The sequence below is a fragment of the Oreochromis aureus genome, linkage group 12, assembly GCF_013358895.1.
Source record: "Oreochromis aureus strain Israel breed Guangdong linkage group 12, ZZ_aureus, whole genome shotgun sequence".
Lineage (NCBI taxonomy): Eukaryota > Metazoa > Chordata > Actinopteri > Cichliformes > Cichlidae > Oreochromis > Oreochromis aureus.
Window position 1 is genome coordinate 9369963 of NC_052953.1, and position 19885 is coordinate 9389847.

General features: G+C 38.8%; 1 protein-coding gene across 1 annotated transcript; it reads left to right on the forward strand.

Moving 5' to 3' along the window:
• The first annotated feature begins 3163 nt into the window (after positions 1–3163).
• LOC116326176 (protein shortage in chiasmata 1 ortholog) lies at positions 3164–18056 on the forward strand. The gene is made up of 29 exons (XM_039620346.1): positions 3164–3200; positions 3777–3850; positions 5147–5222; positions 5296–5425; positions 5986–6076; positions 6156–6325; positions 6421–6583; positions 6666–6780; positions 6846–6987; positions 7081–7185; positions 7353–7482; positions 7685–7779; positions 8447–8692; positions 9295–9720; positions 10250–10435; positions 10983–11177; positions 11285–11377; positions 11804–11985; positions 12099–12171; positions 12327–12390; positions 12808–12983; positions 13068–13167; positions 13490–13601; positions 14330–14451; positions 14620–14707; positions 14893–15024; positions 15648–15797; positions 16157–16865; positions 17705–18056. The coding sequence occupies exons 4-29, from the start codon at positions 5317–5319 to the stop codon at positions 17788–17790; spliced, it is 4260 nt and encodes a 1419-aa protein (XP_039476280.1). The 5' UTR covers positions 3164–3200; positions 3777–3850; positions 5147–5222; positions 5296–5316; the 3' UTR covers positions 17791–18056.
• Positions 18057–19885: the final 1829 nt, after the last annotated feature.

A 19885-nucleotide genomic window follows, 5' to 3' on the forward strand; every position in this document is an offset into this window, starting at 1 on the left:
TTATTCCCTTTATGCTGTCATAGATGACTTTGCTCAAATTGCATTAAAATGAAACGTCCAGGAAAAAAATAATCATGTATTTTTGTGGTTTCCAATATTTTAAAGGTTTAATGTATGTGAAAGTGAAAATGAAAGTATTTCCCAAATTTTAAACCCTTTCTTTTGATCATTACTGGAGGCTAAATGTGATTAAATATTTGTCTTAACTGTGCCAATAATGTCATTCATAAAGTGACTGTACCAACTCTGTTATCATGTGATAGTTCCACTGTGAAAAACTACTGAAAGTATTGTTATGTACTTTTAATATCCGAATAAACATATTAACCAAAGCGGCTTTACAGTGCCAATAAAACTCAGTGATTAAAATGTGTTTTGTGTTCTGGGTTTGTTTGAAACAGAAACTTTGACTAATACTCAGAGAACAAAACGAAATGTGATTCTGCACCAACAGAGCAGAAACTACCAAACCTGAATCCAGCAGTGTCGGGTATCAAGCTTTGTGCGTGTGTCTCTGTGAGTTTGTGTTCACATTAAAGTGAAAATTTACAAAAAGATGGCAGAGCAAGCTCCTGCAGTGTTTAATGTGGTCTGCTGCGGTGGTGTATGAAAAAGTCAGATGTCAATGCAGAAACAAAGAGCCTACAGTCAAAGTGCAACAGGTGGAACAGGTAAGAATTGTATCAGAGTTTGTTTTGGGCTTTTTTGCTGTATGTGAGACTTGAGCAAAAGATACTTGGGTGTCTACCCAGAGGATTCGTCTTTGTTTTTGTGTTTTTTTACTGGGAAATGTTCCTCTTTTTGTTTCCTTGTGAAAACAAAGTGCTCTGTGTGCAGTCAGGATGTCATTTGGGGATTTCAGCCACTTTGAGTTTTTGTTGTCTGGTCGCTGAAGGATTTTATCTTTCTTAGAGGTGTTTGTGTGTTGAGGGAGGTTTCATTTAAATACTGAATGCATTTCAAAAATGTGTGCTCTTGTGATGACTCTACATAATATGGGAACACTAAGGACCAGGCAGTTGGGACACAAAGTAATGAATAGTCAGGATTGCTGGCAGGTGTGCAGCAGGGGTGTTTCCAGGGTTGTTAAAAAAGGCCGGCGTGGGGGACATTGAGGAAACTGTTAAAACCAAATAAAATCAGTTCAGTGAGTTGTATTTGCACACACCTCCTGCTGCCATAAACATGCATTAAGATTAACATGGCACCTAAACCAAAGCACAACATTTAATATGGACATATCAAAGCTAAGACGCAGCCTGGTTAGAACAGTAAATGTGATTAACTTACTGAGTGTTAGGATGAAATAATAACGTCTTACCGTTTGCAAAGTAAAGGAGGGGGAGGAGGAGTAGATTGTGGATCAAATCATGGGGGAAAGCCCACTTTTAAAATATGAAAAATATATTGTTTCCCATCTAAAATTAACCAATAGTATTCAGCACATCCAGTATTACTGTATACATTTACATCATTTTTTTTGATGGGGAAGCTTTTGATCTCACTTGTAATTTCCACTTGCCTGCGCTCACATGTCAACACATTTTTTGCCTGGAGGCTGCTCCCTTCTGTACCTGGTTTGTTTGGTGTAATCATTTCTGTTTTCTTTCTGTTTTTTTGCAGTCTAGCTGAGCTTTGCTTGGACATAAACTACAGAAGCTCAAACTGCTTAAATGGCTCTGTTATGACCAAGAACTCTGGGGAGTGAATTGGCCAGTGTCTGTCTTCATGTCTTGTAAATAGTGAGTTATTTAACCCACATTGACTGTTGTGGCTTCTTACTGACAGCCGGATGGGAAAACACTCAGTGTGTGGTGTGGGTTTTGTGTGGATAGAGGTGATGTGTTAAATGGGATTCAGTCCAGAACATTGAAGCAGCCCCCTTAAAGCTCCCCAGACTGAAAATAACTTTTAATTAAAACCTGCTGTGACACCTCTGCTCTATGTTCTACATATGGACATCACTGTCCTCACTTTTCCCCATGCTACACATATAATACTTTCCTTTATTTTTAGTGACATGTTTTGGATGAACCAGTCTTCTTTTGATAAACTGTAGAGATTCCTTCTGTTCTTTAGATAATTATTCACAGCTGCTCTATGACAGAGGGGGTTCTAGGATTCCAGTCAAAGAAAATAAACCACCAGCTCTCCTATAAAAACCACTGGATGTGATTGTTGCAGTGTGTTTGGCATCATCATCTAATTCCTCTCCTGTCAACCTTCTGGAGAGCGGGAGTCATCTTTTAATTCAGTGTTGGGAGCATTCTTATTCACACAGGCATCGCGCCTTAAACCCTCATATAGCCTTGACAATCTTGTGGTCTTGTAGAGGCACAACACTGAACTCCACCTGATCTAAATACATTCTCTGTTTTCTTCTCTCCACACTGTCTGAGCATGACAGGTAATCCTTACCAAGTCACGAGCAATTTAACTTAACGTTTTCAATGTAAGTCTGTGTAAATAGTTAATCTGACTGCCATTGATAGTATGTCTGTCATTTTATTTCCTAACCCAGTGATAGAGTAACCAGGTTAATATTACTCAAGTAACTAAACAAACCCTAAATTACAATATAATTAGAGGACTTAATGAATATGAACAGGTTATTTATTTCAAAGTATGGATAAACCACAAAAAGACTATAGAATGCAAAAGTAAATGTAATTAAATGAATAGTAAAGCACTAAGTAAAAACTAAATAATTACATAAATGTGGCAATATTTCTTTAAGTTTAAATACATATAATAACAATTGGAATAAATATCTATGTAAGTAAATATAGTTATAAAGTTATAAGGGGTAAAGAGTCATAATATGTTGTATAAATTGCTGAAAAAGCTGAAGATAATGGATAAATGTTAAAACATATATCTATATACTATGATATACTATGAATAAAGTAGCTGAGACCAAACTGAGCAAAACACTGACAGTGTGACTGGATGAAAAACATCCTCTACATGAAAATAAAACATCAGAATAAGAGTTGTGTTTATGATGAATCAGTCTGAGAGGCCTGTGGGGATGTTTGCTACTGTCCTGAAGTCTGCTGCAGCTGCTTGAATGTCTGTTCAGCAGCCCTCTGACGCTCCTGTTTTCTCTCACATCGTTATGAAGTCTCACAGTCTAATGTCTTCCTTGTTCAGGCAGCTTGTCACCACATGGAGCCACGCTGCATAACACACAACCTACTGTAAGTTAAAACTATAGAAAGCTATGATATTTACTAGTTTAGTTTCCATAATTATAATACAGTTGACTCTAACTAGAAATTATATAAATACTTGTGCCTTGTATTAAGGTTGTTTATATTCATCTGTTTATATTGTATGTTTTAAATCACGGAGGCACACTCAGTTTTTTCTGTGAATACCTGAGGCAGTAATCCAGAAATCGAGACAAACACCAGCTCACATTTAGTGCAGTTTCATGTCAGTGTGAATTTTCTGTATGTTATCACTCCTGTGAGAAAGCACACATAGCCAGAATATGCTGTCTTAAAGTGAAGCCTGTAAAGCATGCTGGTATTTTGTCACCTTGATGAGAAACTAGCGAACTCCAGACATAGACCTTTAAGCGTTTAATAATTTTCAGTTTACCCAATCAGGATACACAGATGAATTACAAGGTCACAGAAGAGACAACACAAAGTTAAAACTGTCCACACCCATTTTTTCTAATGAGAGGAAATATAATAGAGAGGACGGAAACACCTTGCAGTTTGTTTCACTTTCTTTTCTTTTCTTCTCTTTCTTTTCTTTTCTGTAAGATCGAAAATCATCTCGTTTGGAAACTGAAAACCGAAGGGCCCATATCTTGTAGGCATATAGAAGAATTGGATTGGTAATTGTACTTCCTTGACTGATGTTGATGGTGAAGAGCGCCCTCCTGTGGTGAAAAGTAGAGTGTCCGTGCAATTGAAAAGCAGAAAACACAGAAGCCATTTAGTTCATTATTACACTATAACTATTATTGTGTCGATTTGTATGGTAAATTGCAACCCTGTTTTTCCATATTTAAATATAGAAACAATTTATATTGTGCCACAACATGGCACATTTACACAAATACTGTGTTGGGAAAATAATGAATAAATAGCTAAGAAATATGTATTACAGTGAGATTTATTTATGGTTATCTGTGATTTAAGTGTTTAAACCCAGTCCATAGTCAACATCTTAGTTGATGTTATCCTTGGTGGACTGGCTTTATACAGGAATAATATAGGAATTTTAAATTTACCTTTTATTTTGTTCAGTCTATGGGGAAATGTAAAGGGGCATTTTGACACATAAATGTGTGTTTCTGCCATAATGAGACCTGTCGGCACTGACCCAAACTGAAATCTGGCGACATCCTGAGATAGAAATGCTTCGTCACCAAGAAGAAACGAAAGACTCATGGACCATTATAGTGTGGAAACGAGTTAATCTTTCCTTATCAGACCAAAAACATTTATATGAGTGTAGCGTATAATTTTGTAATTAGTCATTTTAATCCTAGCGCCTCTGATGGCCTATGTTAGGTATTACATTGTCATCCACACAACCACAGAAAAAAACGTTGGCCAGCGTCCATTGAATATTTGTGTCCATGGGTCTATAACTTCAGTGGGGGCCTTTCCAGGATTGACAAAGAGCTCGTTGGGGTCCCTGAAATATTTTAGGTTTTCTCATTTTTTAGGCAAATACTATTCAAACTTTTTTTTTTTCAAAGGCAGATCCTAGCTTTACTGGTCACATGTCTCAGAGCGCATGCGTTAATGCATCTTGAATAAACAATCTTGGACACTACAGCTGCGCAACACTAAAACTTAATTACATCATGTAAGTTTGCTGTTACTCAAACACACAGTGTTCTTATTTAATTTTTTTTGTCAGGTTTCCATGTTTAAAGCTTTAATTTTAGAGTTAAAATGTGTAAAAAAAAAAAAAAATAAAGTCTTACCTTAAAACCTAGCTATAGTACGATACTTGCTAGCTAAGCAAGCTAATAAACTTGAAAGATTTCCATGTGACAGTTTTTATCCGTTTACATAAATATATTTGTTTATAGCGTGAGACATTAAGTTAGTTGGTGTGATGTAAGATACTGAGGTACAGACATGTTACCTGTAACTCCGATTCTTTGTGTGCACAGGTCAGAAAAGGACAACTCTCCCCAGACTGAAGTCTTCCCTGCTATCAGATATAAAGCTCTTGACTATGTTTTTGAGGTGAGCTTGTTCATTTTACCCGGAGTATTTCATTAAAAGCTTGTTGTTCTGATTCTTTGTGTGTTTATTTCAGGCCACCACCAGTCTGAAAGTCATGCTGAACCTGCTGGCTCTGCCAACACCTTACCTGACAGGTGCCAGTGACCTGTATCCACATAGTGGAAAGCTGCTTGAAGACACCTACAGGAAACCGTGGGTCAGAGGTATTAAAAAAAAAAAGAAAAGAAAAGAAAAATTGTATTTTTATTGCTAAAGATTTTGGTTAAAATGCACATCCATCATTAACACATTTGGGTATCTGTGCAGGTGTGCCAGAACTTTAGTGCTGACTGCTTTCTGCACAGAGTAATTGTCAATGTGTATTTGGTGCACCCTGTCATATGTTGCCATTTATATGAGCTGGCTTAATGAAGATTATAGAGTCAGTTTGTAGAGCGGGGATGTAAGTGGACCAGACTAGTGAAAATCTCATTTCTGTTAGTGCAAAAAAGTTTGACTGCATATTTAATCCTATTATAAGAAAAAGATGTGCAACTTCAATAGTACATCTCAGTTTTTATATATGATAAAGAAATGCTGCTATAGTTGAAAGAAATCTGTCAGCATGACTCTTTGGGCTTAAATTGTAATAAGTCAAAGTGTAAAATTACTAAAGTAATTTTGAAAGTACTTAAGCAATCAGTAATAGCATGTTGATGATACAGGTAATCTTCACATGCCTGCCATATGAGTTAATTTGCTTATATATTTACTCCCTTGACAGGACAGGTGATCTCCACTTGCAGACTTAATGTCGGTGGCTCTGTCCTTGATAATCTGAGAGAAAAAAACCCACCAGTAAATTCAACAGAAAGGTTCTCCCTTTTAAAAACACAATCCATTCACTGAATTTTGTATTTGTGGAGAGATATAATAAATACTTTTACTTTTCAGATTTGATGTGAAAGATGAGGTGGAGGTGATACCCAGCTCTAATCCTGACTCACTTCAGGATTTAGATGAAGATTTGTATGTTTCCCTTTTAAAAGACTCACAGACTGACGGTCCATGTCAGGAATCGTTTTTAAAGCAGACACCTGATGAGATCACAGATAAGAGTGAAGGTGAACCATTTCTGTATACTACAATAAAGTTGTGAGTCTAATCTTCTTAAGGAAATCAGTTATGCTTAATAAAACATGTTTGTGTTCTGTGAAAGACCTCCTCTTGTCAGAAGAGCTCATTCCAGTCGATCACCTGCCCGAGTTTAAGAGACATTTGCCTACACTGAGAGTCATGTTGTTCAGATTGAGGATGCTTCCTGTAGCTGACCCGCTGCTGAGTTCATTGGGAAATCCCATCTCAGAAGACAACATGTTCAGGTGTATTTTAAAACCTGCAAATAAACAATCTTTGTGTGTTTATGGCCTCACTAACCATCGTGTCAAACCTGTTGGATTGAAGCTGTTTCAAGCACTGTGCATCTTATGAAAAACCGGCAGATGTGGACACCACTAATGTTCAGACATGCGCAGACATTCAAGAGGAGTTTGTTAAAGAGCCACTCACGAACGGAGAGGTAACTAATCCTTATAAACATGAGATTATTTGCTCAGTTTATTGTTAATAGTTTTTCCTCTGCAGTTGCTGCTGTTGCCTGCTGTAGTGGAGACTCTTCAGCTGAGCACAGAAAAGTTCACAAGGTTTTCAAGCATCTGCAGTCGTGTGAGTGTTTCCACTGAGCTGATGGATGAGGAGGTTCCAGTCCTAGATGTGCTTCAAAAAGGTGACAAAGACCAAAATCCTTTAAGATGAAATAAAAAATATATTTTTTAAAACACTATTAAAAGATAAACTGATATATCTGACTTTTCTTCAGCTTCCCTTTCAAATCCTTCAGTGGATATTTCCAAGTTTAATGTACCAGATGAAGCCGGTGAAGAAACCAAGATGAATGGAGGTCTGATTGAGTCAGATTTTGCAGGTACAGAGAGTTTAGATAAAAACTGTAACTTGTTGGTTGCACTTTTTATCCAACAGTAGAGAAATGTACAGAAGCTACATCAGGCACACCATGTCTCTTCGATTGTTTGAGGTGTCTAATTATCTTTTTATGTGAGCATGTAAGTTTTAGTTTACTGTGTCTTTAAGGATGTGCGGTGCTTCCCACCGAAATGGAGCTGGAGTTGACTCTCACCCCGACTCCCCTGAAGAGTCAAACTGACATCAGTCTGTCCACCTCTGAGCTCAAGAAGGAAGAGCTGTCTCCTTGTTGCAGAATGTGTGTTTTTTTTGTTTATTTTCACTGATTTCACATTAACTGAACAAACATGATGCACACATAGAGATGTCATCACACTGGATTAACATGTATATTAAGATATAAATTCTTATAAACTGCTACAGCATGATGAGAAAATATGAGTGATTCCCATTTTATGGTACTTGGAGAAGCTTTTGAAACAGTAATAATTTTCATCTAGATCTTTGGTGTCGCCGAGAGCTCAGAAAGAGATGAAGGCGGCACTTTGGAAGGCAGAGAAGCACCTGAACTTTGTGGTGGGCTTTCTGTTGTCAGGTAATTTTGTAATTAAAGGAAGACTCCACAAATTTTCCACATTAAATACTCAACACTGATTAACAGTGGAAAAGTGCCAAAGCCTCCACTGGCTCTTTAGAAACTGCTTTGTTCACTGTGACAGTTTTGCTAAAGTGACTTTGAGAGAATCAGCAGGGGGAACAAAAGCCATTAAGTTTAAATGATATGAGTACACATTTTGTATTATTATGCAAAATTTGTGGTGCATCTGCTGCAGCACGTCTGACTAAGAGGACTTTTAAAATCACTGAGGTGCTGCACTGCTTTGGCATCAATAGTTAAAAGGCTGATGTTTTTGGAGACCACCAGATGTCACTGTGGCCCCAAAACATCCTCTGTCTTCAACCACCCATCTACTGAAAACATTTCTGATGGGTTTGCAGCTCTAAATGGAGTCTCAAATTGGATGTAGAGACTTAAAACTTAATGTATCACAATCGAGGGACAGGCGTTGACAAAATGTGACTGTTTACCAGGCAGAGAAAGTCAAACTCTGGGGTGCATGTTTTTGTGTCATGATTGGACTTAAAGTGAGATTTTTTTGTTTTGGTTTGGGTTTTTTTTTGTTTCTAATCTGTCACATTTACAGACCTACTGAACACAGAAATCTGTGAACTGTGTCACTAAATTGCTGTATTTCCTACAGAGCCTCAAATGTATGAGCCAGCTGTTGACTTCCAGCCTCTGTGGGAAGCCTTAAAAGTTATCAAACTAGAGAAAGAAAGTTTCATAAGCGCTGCTGACAAACTGCAGTCCGAGATGGAGACGGGAGTCCCGCAGTTATCTTCGTGCTGCTGCTGCGACTTCACAGAGAGTGTGAAGTCTGATCTTCCCTCCATCAGAGAGGAAACTGGGGAAGACTTCAGTAAACTGCCACCTGAACATGTGGAGGGTGAGTATTTTTGGTTTTTACATGTGAATGTGTCCATGTGTGGTAGCTGTATTAAACATATGTAGGTAATTAATTACTAGGCCATCGGTTCACTGACACCGCATCCATTTCTTGGGAGCAGCAGTCTGAGTAGAGATACCCAGACTTCACTCTCCCCAGCCACCTAATCCATCTCTTTCAATGACACACTGAAGTGTTCCCATCTAACTGACAGACATAATGTCTCCACGTGTACTGGGTCTGCTTGGGGGTTTTCTGGCTAAATATGCCCAAAATATCTCATCTAGGTATCCTGAAATGATCCTATGCCAGAACCACCTCTGCTTGCTCCTTTTGATGCTGTGCAGTAATCAGTCTCAGGTGGGGCTCAGACCCCTTTAGGAATTGTCCACTCTGTGGTGTTAGTGGTTTGCATGGTAGTTTTTGTCCATCGCTATGTGTTTTTGGCAGCTCACTTGCAGCTGGTTTAAATGCCAAAATGCAGTCAAAACCAGGTTAATTGTTTCAGGTGTTTTTTTTGTTTTTTTTTTAGTTGAAGTGCAAAAATTATTCATATTAAGTATCATCAGACCTCATCTCTTTTCCTTCTACTCTGGTTTCAGTCGACTCCTTTCTATTGAGCACCACAGCTGAAACTCTTCTCCAAAAGAAAACCACTGTTGATTCATCTCCAAATGCCTCCCAAATGCCTGCATTCAACACAGTGAATAAAGATGTAAAACCAGCTGCTGTCACCAGCACCAGATATGATATTGGTGGCAAGAAGTTTTCTGAAGTTGCAAGCTGCTCTTCAGCTCATAAAAAAGGCATCGGCAGACAAGGACACGACTGTCAGATGGAGCTGGGTGCGAACATTTCTAAGGAGGCTGTCGCCTCCACACTGAATACTAGAGATGATGACAGAGGTTTGCTGTTTGCAAGAAATCCACCAGAGCTGGACCTTGACCCCCTGGCCACCTTCATGATGCTTAGGTCTCAGCAGATCACTCCTGTTTCTGCATCACCTCAGAGCTCAGGCAGCACTGCAGGTACACTATGCTTACTATCTGTTCTTGCATAGTCTGAAGGTGATTTTCAGCACCTGATTTATGCTTTTGCAGCTTTATTTTCAAACATTTTTTCTGAACTTAAGACCAGACTGTTTGTATTTATTATGTGAAAAATGTAAATGAAGTATTATAGCCAAAGTCTCCACAGGAAAACTGTGTGTAGCCACAGATCCCTACACTTCCCACACAAGAAAACAAAATGCGTGAAGCTCTTAGATTCTTCATGTTAGATTCCTCAGTAATCATCATAATTTCTTCAGCTAATCTTTTAATCCCGATAAGTTTATAAACTTCTGCTCACCCAACTCACATAAAGAAGGCATTGTTTCTAAGGAGGCTCTAAAGCTCTCAGGTAAGCTGATTATTTTTAATAGTTAAAAACCTCAACAGATCCAGTAAATTTACCTTAGTCTGAACTTTCTTGCTATGACTCCAGATGTATGCCTGTAAAAACTAATTTAGCCTAATGAAAACATGTTTTACCTAAGCTCATCCTTTTATTTATCAGCACATGAGGTGAACCAGCAAGCACTATTGTCAGAGCTGCAGCCTTCTCCAGTGCAGAATCAAACACTGGACGTGAGGCCAGGAAATTCGGCCAGAGAGGAAGAACCTGCTAATCAGTGGACGGGACAACTCAGTGGAAAATCACAACAAAGACAGGACAGCCAAGTAGTTAAGATCAAACCTACAGGTGCGACACAAGTTATCAGAGTGAAGTAAAGTAACAAATATCCACACCTTACTTTCACATTTGAGTTTCAGTCAAGTAATTTCACACTTTTACAAATGTATCATTAGCAGCGATTATATGGAGACCTGAAAGCCAGGGGCGCCTCCAGAATTTTTTCATAGGGGTGGCCCTATCTGGGCCACTAAAAATAGGTCACAGACCAAAAACAGAATTTCCAATATAGGTTTTTTGAAAAATATGTCAAAAAGAGAGAGGTCTTGACAGGGGGGACCACTAGGGGGGCCAGCAAAGTTTGGGAGTGCCCCCCCATCCCCCTCTTGGCGATGCCACTGCTGACGACAGAAGCTCTTGGAGAACAATTGCAGTTTTGTGACATCAAAAACATCACTGCTAGTGTCAGTTGTAACATGTTACTTTAATGCTGCCTTTTTGTTTTGAAGTCAGGCTGCTTGAGTGCATTTCTCATTGACCAGACTATAGTAGGGTTTGTTTGGAAAGCATGGTGGTTCAGATGGTGTTTTAAATTAGTGTTTTAAACCCTGTGCAGACAGCCAGCAGCGAGCCTACTGTGAGCTGCTGGCCTTCGCTCAGCCTTGTCTGAGCTCTGCCAGACAGCTGGGGCTCAACTTCCCAGGGTGTGGAGACTTCAGCAGCCTGGCACCAGACCAAACTCACTTCCTTCTCAAACAACAGGAGAGGGCGCTCTGCGGGGCCCCTGCACAGACTGCAGAACTGATCAAAGGTAGGAAATGCCATGTTAATGTTTTAATTTGCATGTTGTTGTATTAATGTATTAAACCTAGATTTAAAAGGAGTAAATTATCTACTCCCTCTCCCACTGTGTTGCAGATCAGGAAGCGCTTTTCAACCTTGCAGCTCTGATCCATGTGCTGGTGACATTTAAGGAGCTGCTGCTGAAGTGCGACCTCAGTACGGGTTTGGGTGAGCTTGATCTACTGTCACACAAGCAGCCAACCTTTAAAGTTTATTAAGTTAGTTCAAAATGCTGCAGTTTTAAAGGGGGAAAAAATCACATTGTAATAAATTCAAAGTTCAGACAGTTAACTGGAAGTAAATTTCATAATTGTGCTATTTTTATTATAATTTAGTATGATATTGTTTTTACTTTCATATAAGTAATGACTTTGTCGAGCCAGTAGGAGAGAACCTGGGCAAGATACAGAAATATCTCCTGTAAATATTCCAAAAAAGTAAGGTAGAAAGTAAGCAATCATGTGGGATCCCATCACTCAAAACTGGAAGCTGGAGTTTCCAAAATCTTAACTTTAGTTTCAGTGTCTGCACTGAGGTTTTAACCAAACAGATGAAATATGGTGAGATTTGTAACCTGCTCTTCTTGGACAACAGAGTACCTGACAAAGGCACCTAAGGCATGTGCAGAGCAGAGTCTGCAGCAGCTGCTGAAGAGGCTACACATCATCCTCTACCTCAGTCAGAAAAACCAGGAGTCCAACCTCAAACTGCAGGAGCTCCAGCACCTGGTGGCTGAGTGGCTGAACAGCAGTAAAGGACAGAACACCAAAGATAAAGTCAGTATTGTGTAATCAATCATATACTTCTATCAGCTAAATATGATATCAGTTAAAGTCATAAATCTTTATGTGAAAAACACTTGATAAGTTGTTTATTTACCTTTGTGTAGATTCTTGTGATCATATCAGTTCACTGTGATAGCAGCAGATCAACAATAATCAACAGCTTGAACCAGGTTACAGGTAAGTAGCTCACTGATCATTTCAGTCAAAGGTTGCTAAACTAAAAAATATTCAAAGAAAAATTAAATGCTGCAAAACATGCAGAAATAAGACAAACAGGTGACTGTCGTTGTGTCATAGAGTTAATTATATTTGCCTTTTTTTTGTTGTTTGAGGTGCAACTGCAGTTTGTCCAGAGCAGGACAAGATAAAGCTCAATGGTGCAAGTGTAGTCAGCAGGTAAAAGTGTATCATAGTTCATTCATCTAGGTCTGTGTGATACATTGGTATATAGAGATATGAAGTCATAAATAATTACATGATATTTTTGATGTAGTTGGATATTATAGAGACATAATAAAGCTGTGCTTGAGGTCCCATCCCCTACTTTCCAAGTTATTTTTTTTAAATTAACATACATTCTTTATTTTATTTTATTTTATTTTTTCTGAAGTGCCTCATATGAGTGTTTCTGAAAAGACTTGAAAAGGGTATTTTCAGTTTCAAGGGGTAAATAATATCTATTTTGTTATTTTATATTTTGGCAATAGCAAAATGTATACATCTAATAGTTATATTTTCAGATTAGGAGCCATTCATCACACTGTCCTGAGTATAAGTAAACACGTTGTTGTCATACTTCTATCCTGTTTCCAGCATGCATGATAGCGTGTGCGTGGTGGTGTATGAACAGGATATTGGCCCCGACTTCCCCTGGACCTGTTTCTCTCTAGTCATGGAGTACGACCATCCGGGCCAGTCTCCATGGTCTGCAATCTGTAGGGAGAGGAGCATCAGCCACCTAACGTTCAACACCAGCGTCTCTGATGCAGGTCAGCTGCCACCAAATTCCACGTATTAATATTATGTCTGATATTTTCGCTTAAATTCTTTTAAATGTGCTTGTTTCCCTAAAGAGAATATCTCGTGGTGCCTGGAGGACAACGTCCCATATGTGTTATTTGTGACGGAGGGACTTATTAACTGTCCGCTGCTACTGCAAACACTCGAGTCAGAGTGAGTTTAAATATCCTTGGAAGTAAGCCAGCAGTCTAAGTGCTGTCATAGTCATCACAGAGTTTACTCATATCATGCATGGAGGAAACTTATTTTCTAGTTCTGCTGCATCACTTTTGACATTTTAACAGATAATTATAACTCTGACAGCTAAAAATCAATCAATCAATATGCTGCCTCTGCCTTGGACTTTCCTTACCTTCAGACAGCAAAGGCTTTTTTTTTTTTTTTTGGTAGTTTTTTTTTTTTTGTAGTTTTTTTACCCGACCTCCCAGTCCTGACGAGCGCTGTTTGATTATTTGGTGAAACATGTCTGTCACAGGTTTAATGTGACGGTGCTCGAGAGGAGCCATTGTCCCTCGCTGCAGAGGCTCGGAGGGATCCACAATTACACTGTCATCACAGTGGACGAAAGCACCACCATCGTCATTCAGGTATCAGGAAACACATAAACACTTCATCTTTGTGAGGAAACGTCATTTAATACAGTGCTGGTTGTAAATTTTAAAGCACATACAATAACAGTAGACTCCGCGAATGTGGGAAAAGAAACATTTTTCTTTACACATCTCAGGCTGTTCATGGTTTGTAAATGTGTCAGTGACAAAATAAAAATCCGATGTCTGACAGTGTTTTAAGGGAACTGGTAACATGTGCTTCACTTAGGTACGGAAGCTTTTTTCTAACACTGAAAAAAAATGTACATGAAATTTAAACTGGTAAGTTATTTTCAAGTTGATGAAATTTTTTAGATACTTAACTCAAAATTTAGAGTTTTTAAGTTAGAATTTAAACATGCATAACTCAGAATTTTGACTTACAGACAAAATCAGTGATAAAAGTCTGCTTCCATACTTAGGTTTATGGTTTCATGTTTTTAAACATCTTGGTTTTAGCCAAGCTGTTTTAGATCCTACTCTCACCACTTGACGACCATCTTGATACACTTCTGGGCAGTTATTTTGAAGCATTATTTAACTTTAATTTCAGTCCAATCAGTCCTCATAAAGACAGTATACACAGACTTGTTATGAGGGCGGATTTCCTCTGCGTTTAGTCCCAATGCTCTGAGTCTCTTAAGTGGAAATGCTGACCAACAAACTCTGCAACTACTTAAAGAAAAACACACATACTTTTGCTGACTGTGTGTGTGTGTGTGTAGGAGCAGGATGAACTATGTCAAGAGCGAGCCAGTGAGAGAGTGGTGATGAGGCTGACTGCTCTCTCTCTTCAGTACAGCTGCTGCTGGCTCATCCTTCATTGTCCAGAAGGTCAGGGAGGAAGGTGGGTGTCCACATATACTTAACCCTACACCCTCACTTGGAGAGTGTATTTAACTTTGAACCAAGTATTGACCCTAAAACCTGATGATTTTGTCTTCCAAAAGGGTCCTTATTTATCTCCCCTAAACAGTAGTAGTGTATGAGAAGGCTTGATTTTGTGTGTGTGCAGATTTTCCAGTGAAGCCTTCAGCAACTTGGTGCTAGTCTATTCATCTCTGGTGCTATTGAGAATGAAGTCTGAGGATCTGGATGTAAAGGTAGAACATGTGGTGCCCCTCTCTGTAACAGATCATTATTATTATTATCATCTTCATTCAAATCAAATTAATATCCTTTCAGGATATTGAAGACATTTCACCAATATTTTAAACAAAAAAAACAAAAGTTATAAAAAAGAATAAACAACAGTAAGATACAGGCATTTCTGAACATTGTCTTGCAGGTGCTGATTGTGTCAGATGTATTGGAAATAGCAAAGTCCATCAGTCAGATCTGCTTCCACAGCCTGATGTCCAGTGACAGAGACCCTGTCAGGTTCCTGAACAGAGACTGGCTGACTGTGATGCCCTCACAGGTGAAACTCATATCCCCAAATCAAAGCTATTCATACGGAAAGGTCTAGAATAAATTGCACCAACATCAGTGATGAATTAAAGCAGTGTTTTGACTCTATTTTTAAGAGCATGTGGATACTTTTTTATCAATGGTTAATTATAAGCTGGTCCAGTTGTAATCAAGAGGGATAACTGGACAGCATACAGTTAGAAAATGCAGGTTCTGTGCAGTTCGGTTTTTGTATTTCTGTAGTCACACTGCAGAAAACAGTGGTTGGAGACTGAGGAACAACTGAAATTATTCTTACTGTATGCAGGATCCTTTATTATTAACTGTGATAATTAGGACTGATAAATCAGGAAAAAATGCAGATCTGTTGCCATCTACATGCACAGAAATTCACATTTAACAGAATGTTTTTTCATTAACTACTTATACTGAGAGACCAGTCAGGACCTCATAGGTTTGAAACAGAAATTATTCCATAAATGGTGGTGAAGTTTCAAAGAGACAAAAACTAAATGCACCTTTTACAACTGTCTTATGTCTGCTGTGTGATTTTATATATTTTTTTATGAATCAAAATCTATTACATGTTTTGTCATTGATTGCATTTCTTTTTTTTCCATTTGCTTCCTCCAGGAAGAAAAGTGTTTGTCACAGTTCCCTTGCATTAACCCCCTGGTTGCACAGCTGATGTTGAGCAGAGTGCCATCCTTTGAGTGGCTCCTGGGGGCTTCACTGTGTCAGCTGAAGGAGCTGCTTCCTGAGGTGCCACATAAAGTGCTAAAGGTGATCATGTGCAGTAAATATGTTTGTATTTGGAACACTTGTTTTAGAAAAATTTATTACTTTAGACAGAAGGGAAAGTACAAATTACAAATAAAAATAAACAGAGTTCGGGCGCCGGTTTAGCTCAATGCGTTGAGCAGGTACGGCTGAGAGCAGCCGGCCCGGGTTTGAGTCCGACCCGAGGCCCTTTGCCGCATGTCTTCCCCTCTCTCTGCCCCCGCTTTCCTGTCCTTTTTTCACTGCGTCTATCAAATAAAGCTGAAAAAATCCCCCCAAAATATTTAGAAAATAAATACATAAATAAACCGAGTTGTTAAGAAATTAAATTGGATTTTTTCCCCCTTCTCTTCCGAGTTTAGCTCTTCAGTGACACGACCTCCCTGTATCCACTGGCACCAGATCCAAAAGGCCCTCAGACTATTACCACTGGGACAAACCAACAAAGCAGCCCACAGACTCACACTGGGGATTATGAATGCATGAAGTCCCCCCATCCAGACCTTCTCTGTAGCAACCAGAACACCAGCCTCCTGTTCGAGAGTCCACAGGAGAGCTTCTACCCAACATTCGAGGATGGCAACTCGGATTTCAAACTTGACCTGAGTGATACTTTTGGCAGTTCAGATGTTTGTTTCCAGCGAAGCTGGACCAGCAATGATCCATGGAGAGAGGATGGGAAGATCTCTGGATGGAGGAGCATAGCTGGAGCAGTGGGGAGGGTTGTTGAAAGATCAGTCAATGGGTGGACACACAAGACTCCGCTAAACGATTGCACCATTTCTTTACACCCTGCTGACAACCTACTCAAACTGGACTCCACCTTCAGTTACAGTACCTCCCTGCAGCAGCCAGCCAGCCCCCAAACGTCCACATACCCTACACTCTACAAGGACTTTAATCCTCCCAGTCAGCACGTCACCTCCAGTCTTAGCACACCTACAGGTATCCTGTGGGGTCATGATCATGTTGGTGGAGAGATGGCATCACTTTCAGCCAACTATGGCTCCAGATACTGGACAGGACAGGAGAGGAAGAGGAGCAGAGAAGCTGCAGGCTTGATTGGATCAGGTGAAAAATAGAAATAGAAGCTATTCGGGTCTCTAGCACGATACTAGCTGTTGACACAACCTTTGATACTATACTTACGTTGCCATGGTTCCCTGTAGTTTTTGTGGAAGATGTCTATGTCTGTAAACACTAACCAAAATCCCTCTGAGCAGCAGTAAAACTGAAAACTTCCACACAAGCCACAAATGGAGACCATTCGCCTTCAGAGTAAAAGTTGTTTCAAAAAGGTGGAGCTTTTACTTTGAAAGCGAATGTAGTTTGTATAGTTGACCATTCACAAGATTTACAATGACAGGGAAATGCAACAAAGTATAAAGTACGTTGTGCATTCTACACCATGGTCCTCAAACTTCCACAGAGAACAAACAACTTTTATTGTCTGGCATACTAACCTGTATTTCATGCTGCTGATGTGAGCTGAGTCACTGGTGACAACAGAGCAGCTTTTACTTCAATAGTCAATAGTTTCCAAACCTGAAGGCAGCACATCAGGTGAGGAGCAGACTAGGTGCATGCTCAGAATCTTTTTTTAACTTTTTTTAACTCTCTCGATTTTCCTCCCAGGTCCTTTATCTACATCTTATAATTAAAAATTTTGTTGAATAGTCACACGAGAACCAGCAAACAATAAGTGGGCATAACAGGAGTTGTGTTGGGTGATCTAATTTATAGATCCCATGTTCAGAGCTGCACGAGAAAATGATCCTGAACAGATTTTGTGGTTGGAAATGCACATTACAGTCTCCTTTTTCTTATTTCGCAGGTAAAAGTTTAGGCGCTAACATGGCTCATTTGTTCTTACTTTATTTTTTGGTTGTTTTTTTTTTTTCCATTTGCAGTGTTGTCACCATCGAAGAAGGGAAGGCTGAGCTATGAGAGAGTGCCCGGGAGAAGTGATGGACAGACGAGGCTTAAATTGTTTTAGAAAAGAATGGGAGAAGGAATAAAAAATATTAAAATGCATTAAAACATTAAAAGTTCAGTCATGGCATAGTTTGCAGTGGGGTTTTTTTTTTCTCAGATTACATTTTTAGTTTTTCACCTAAAAGTCTACATTTTAAATGTTTATAAGCAGTTGTGACTTTCTGAATTCCTTTTTTGTCGCCAAAAATGCTGTTAATGTTTAAAAAAGGAGGAACAGTTAATTTTATTAAAGTTCAAAGGCAATATCATATGATTTTTGTATTATCTCAGTGTAAAATATTATTTATTGTATAAATTTGCTTTGCACTTTTTCATATTATAGTATTAGCTATTTTAAGCAGTTTTACAGGGCGCGCTGCTCCTTTTCTATTTATAATTTAATTAATTTTAGTTATCTATTTCTAATTTATCAAAATTCAGAATTTGTTTGGTGTTTTTCTTTGTAAGTGTCCCTGAAGTTTCCCAAGCTGGTATAGAAACAGACAATGAATAGTACTAATAACATGGTGGCATTTTAAATTGATTAACGCCTTAAATCTGCTTACAACTACATTATAATGTGTTATAAATGATTATATGTTTAAATACTGCTAAGTAACAAGGAGAAGGTGTTGGCAGGTTCTTCTTACAAAATAAGATTAAGCATAATTATAATTATCTGCACATGTTTGCTGTGCCCCCTCCCCATACTGAGCATGCTCAATTGAGGAAAAACAAATTGTGATTTATGGCTGGAGGAATGGGATGGAGGGTGTTTCCCAGTTAACCTGATAAAGTCTCATTTTAGCAGCTCCAATGGCGGGGCTTCTTTTTTTATATATATAATTTAGTGAAGCAATCCCCTTATCGTGCTCTCTCAGCATGTGGAGAGAGTGCTTATCTTCACGAGCCAGCAGAGTGAAGCCAGCTCCCTCAGGAATGATCCCCAGACAAAGACGACCCCAGGGACATCGACTCCAAGCCTCCCTGCCTCTGGACAGCCATATCAAGCACTGACTACCACCATCAATAACCCACCACTTTCTTTTTTTTTTTTAAATGTGTCCCTCTCTCTACGTGTCCGTCTCCCTGGCTGCTGCCTGCTTAGAAGCAGTGGACAAACAAAGAGAGAAATGGTTTGTTTTTTTAATGGCACAGGAACAAAAGCAGTCAGCAGGGTGGTCAAAGGAGTCCCCCTATGAAGGCGAGGCAAACAGTAGCCTAATGGTGCAGTAATGGTCCCTGACTACACTGGAGCCCTGCACTGAATGGGACAGGAGAGATATTGTGGGAAGGAGCAGGCTGTTTAAACCAAAGCATCCTTTAGTCTGGCTCCTATTTTGGCTTCAGCTGTAAAGGTCACACTGTTATCTTTAATCACAGCCTGCAATTAAGAGTCACCTGTGAGTTTTCTCTTTTAAAGAAGAGATGGAGCCCTAGCAGAAGCACCTTTATAGTTGGATAGTTATTACAGATAAAGAGGGGGGGAAACTAAGATGTATGATTGCTTTTGGGCATAAAAAGCAGCACCTCAAAATGCTGAGTAAAAGGTAAATGACATAAGCTCCATGAAACAAATCAAGAAATAATGATTTGCATGGTAAGAATAAAATTTTCTGAAGTATGAGTAACGTGTTGGTATTTGATAATCCAAATGTAGATTTATCTTGTAGTTTTTTGCCTGGTTCTAGTTTTAATATGTAAGGTTTATTACCATTTTAATTTTATTCTGGGGTTGCTGTTCTTACACTGATTTAAAAAAAAACTATCTAAAAAGCTGGTGCTGATTTTTGCACAGGGTTCTTATAACATTATTTAAGGTAAATACATTTGAAAATGAAGTGAATTTAAGATTAGGATTTTTCTTTTTTTTTATTTTAAAAAAAAGTGCCTCCAGGAAACAGTTCATGTAATAATAACTGGTCAGTCAGTGATCATCGATAACAATTTAGTCATGTGTCAATTCAAGTCAAGCCACACTTTGACGACACTTGAATCATTGACTTAGCAATCCACTGCACACATGGTGTCACAGTTTTGCTAAAATTATAATTGTATAGGCTAACGTATGAATGTTAGCTTAGACTGAATGATTTAAATTGTTTAAACTAATGATG

Excerpts from the sequence above, each read along its gene's own strand:
- LOC116326176 (XM_039620346.1), top strand. The coding sequence starts at position 5,317 with ATGCTGAACCTGCTGGCTCTGCCAACACCTTACCTGACAGGTGCCAGT. Across the intron at positions 5,426-5,985 it reads CAGGAAACCGTGGGTCAGAG|GACAGGTGATCTCCACTTGC; the intron begins GTATTAAAAAAA and ends CTCCCTTGACAG. Across the intron at positions 15,025-15,647 it reads TGACTGTGATGCCCTCACAG|GAAGAAAAGTGTTTGTCACA; the intron begins GTGAAACTCATA and ends TGCTTCCTCCAG.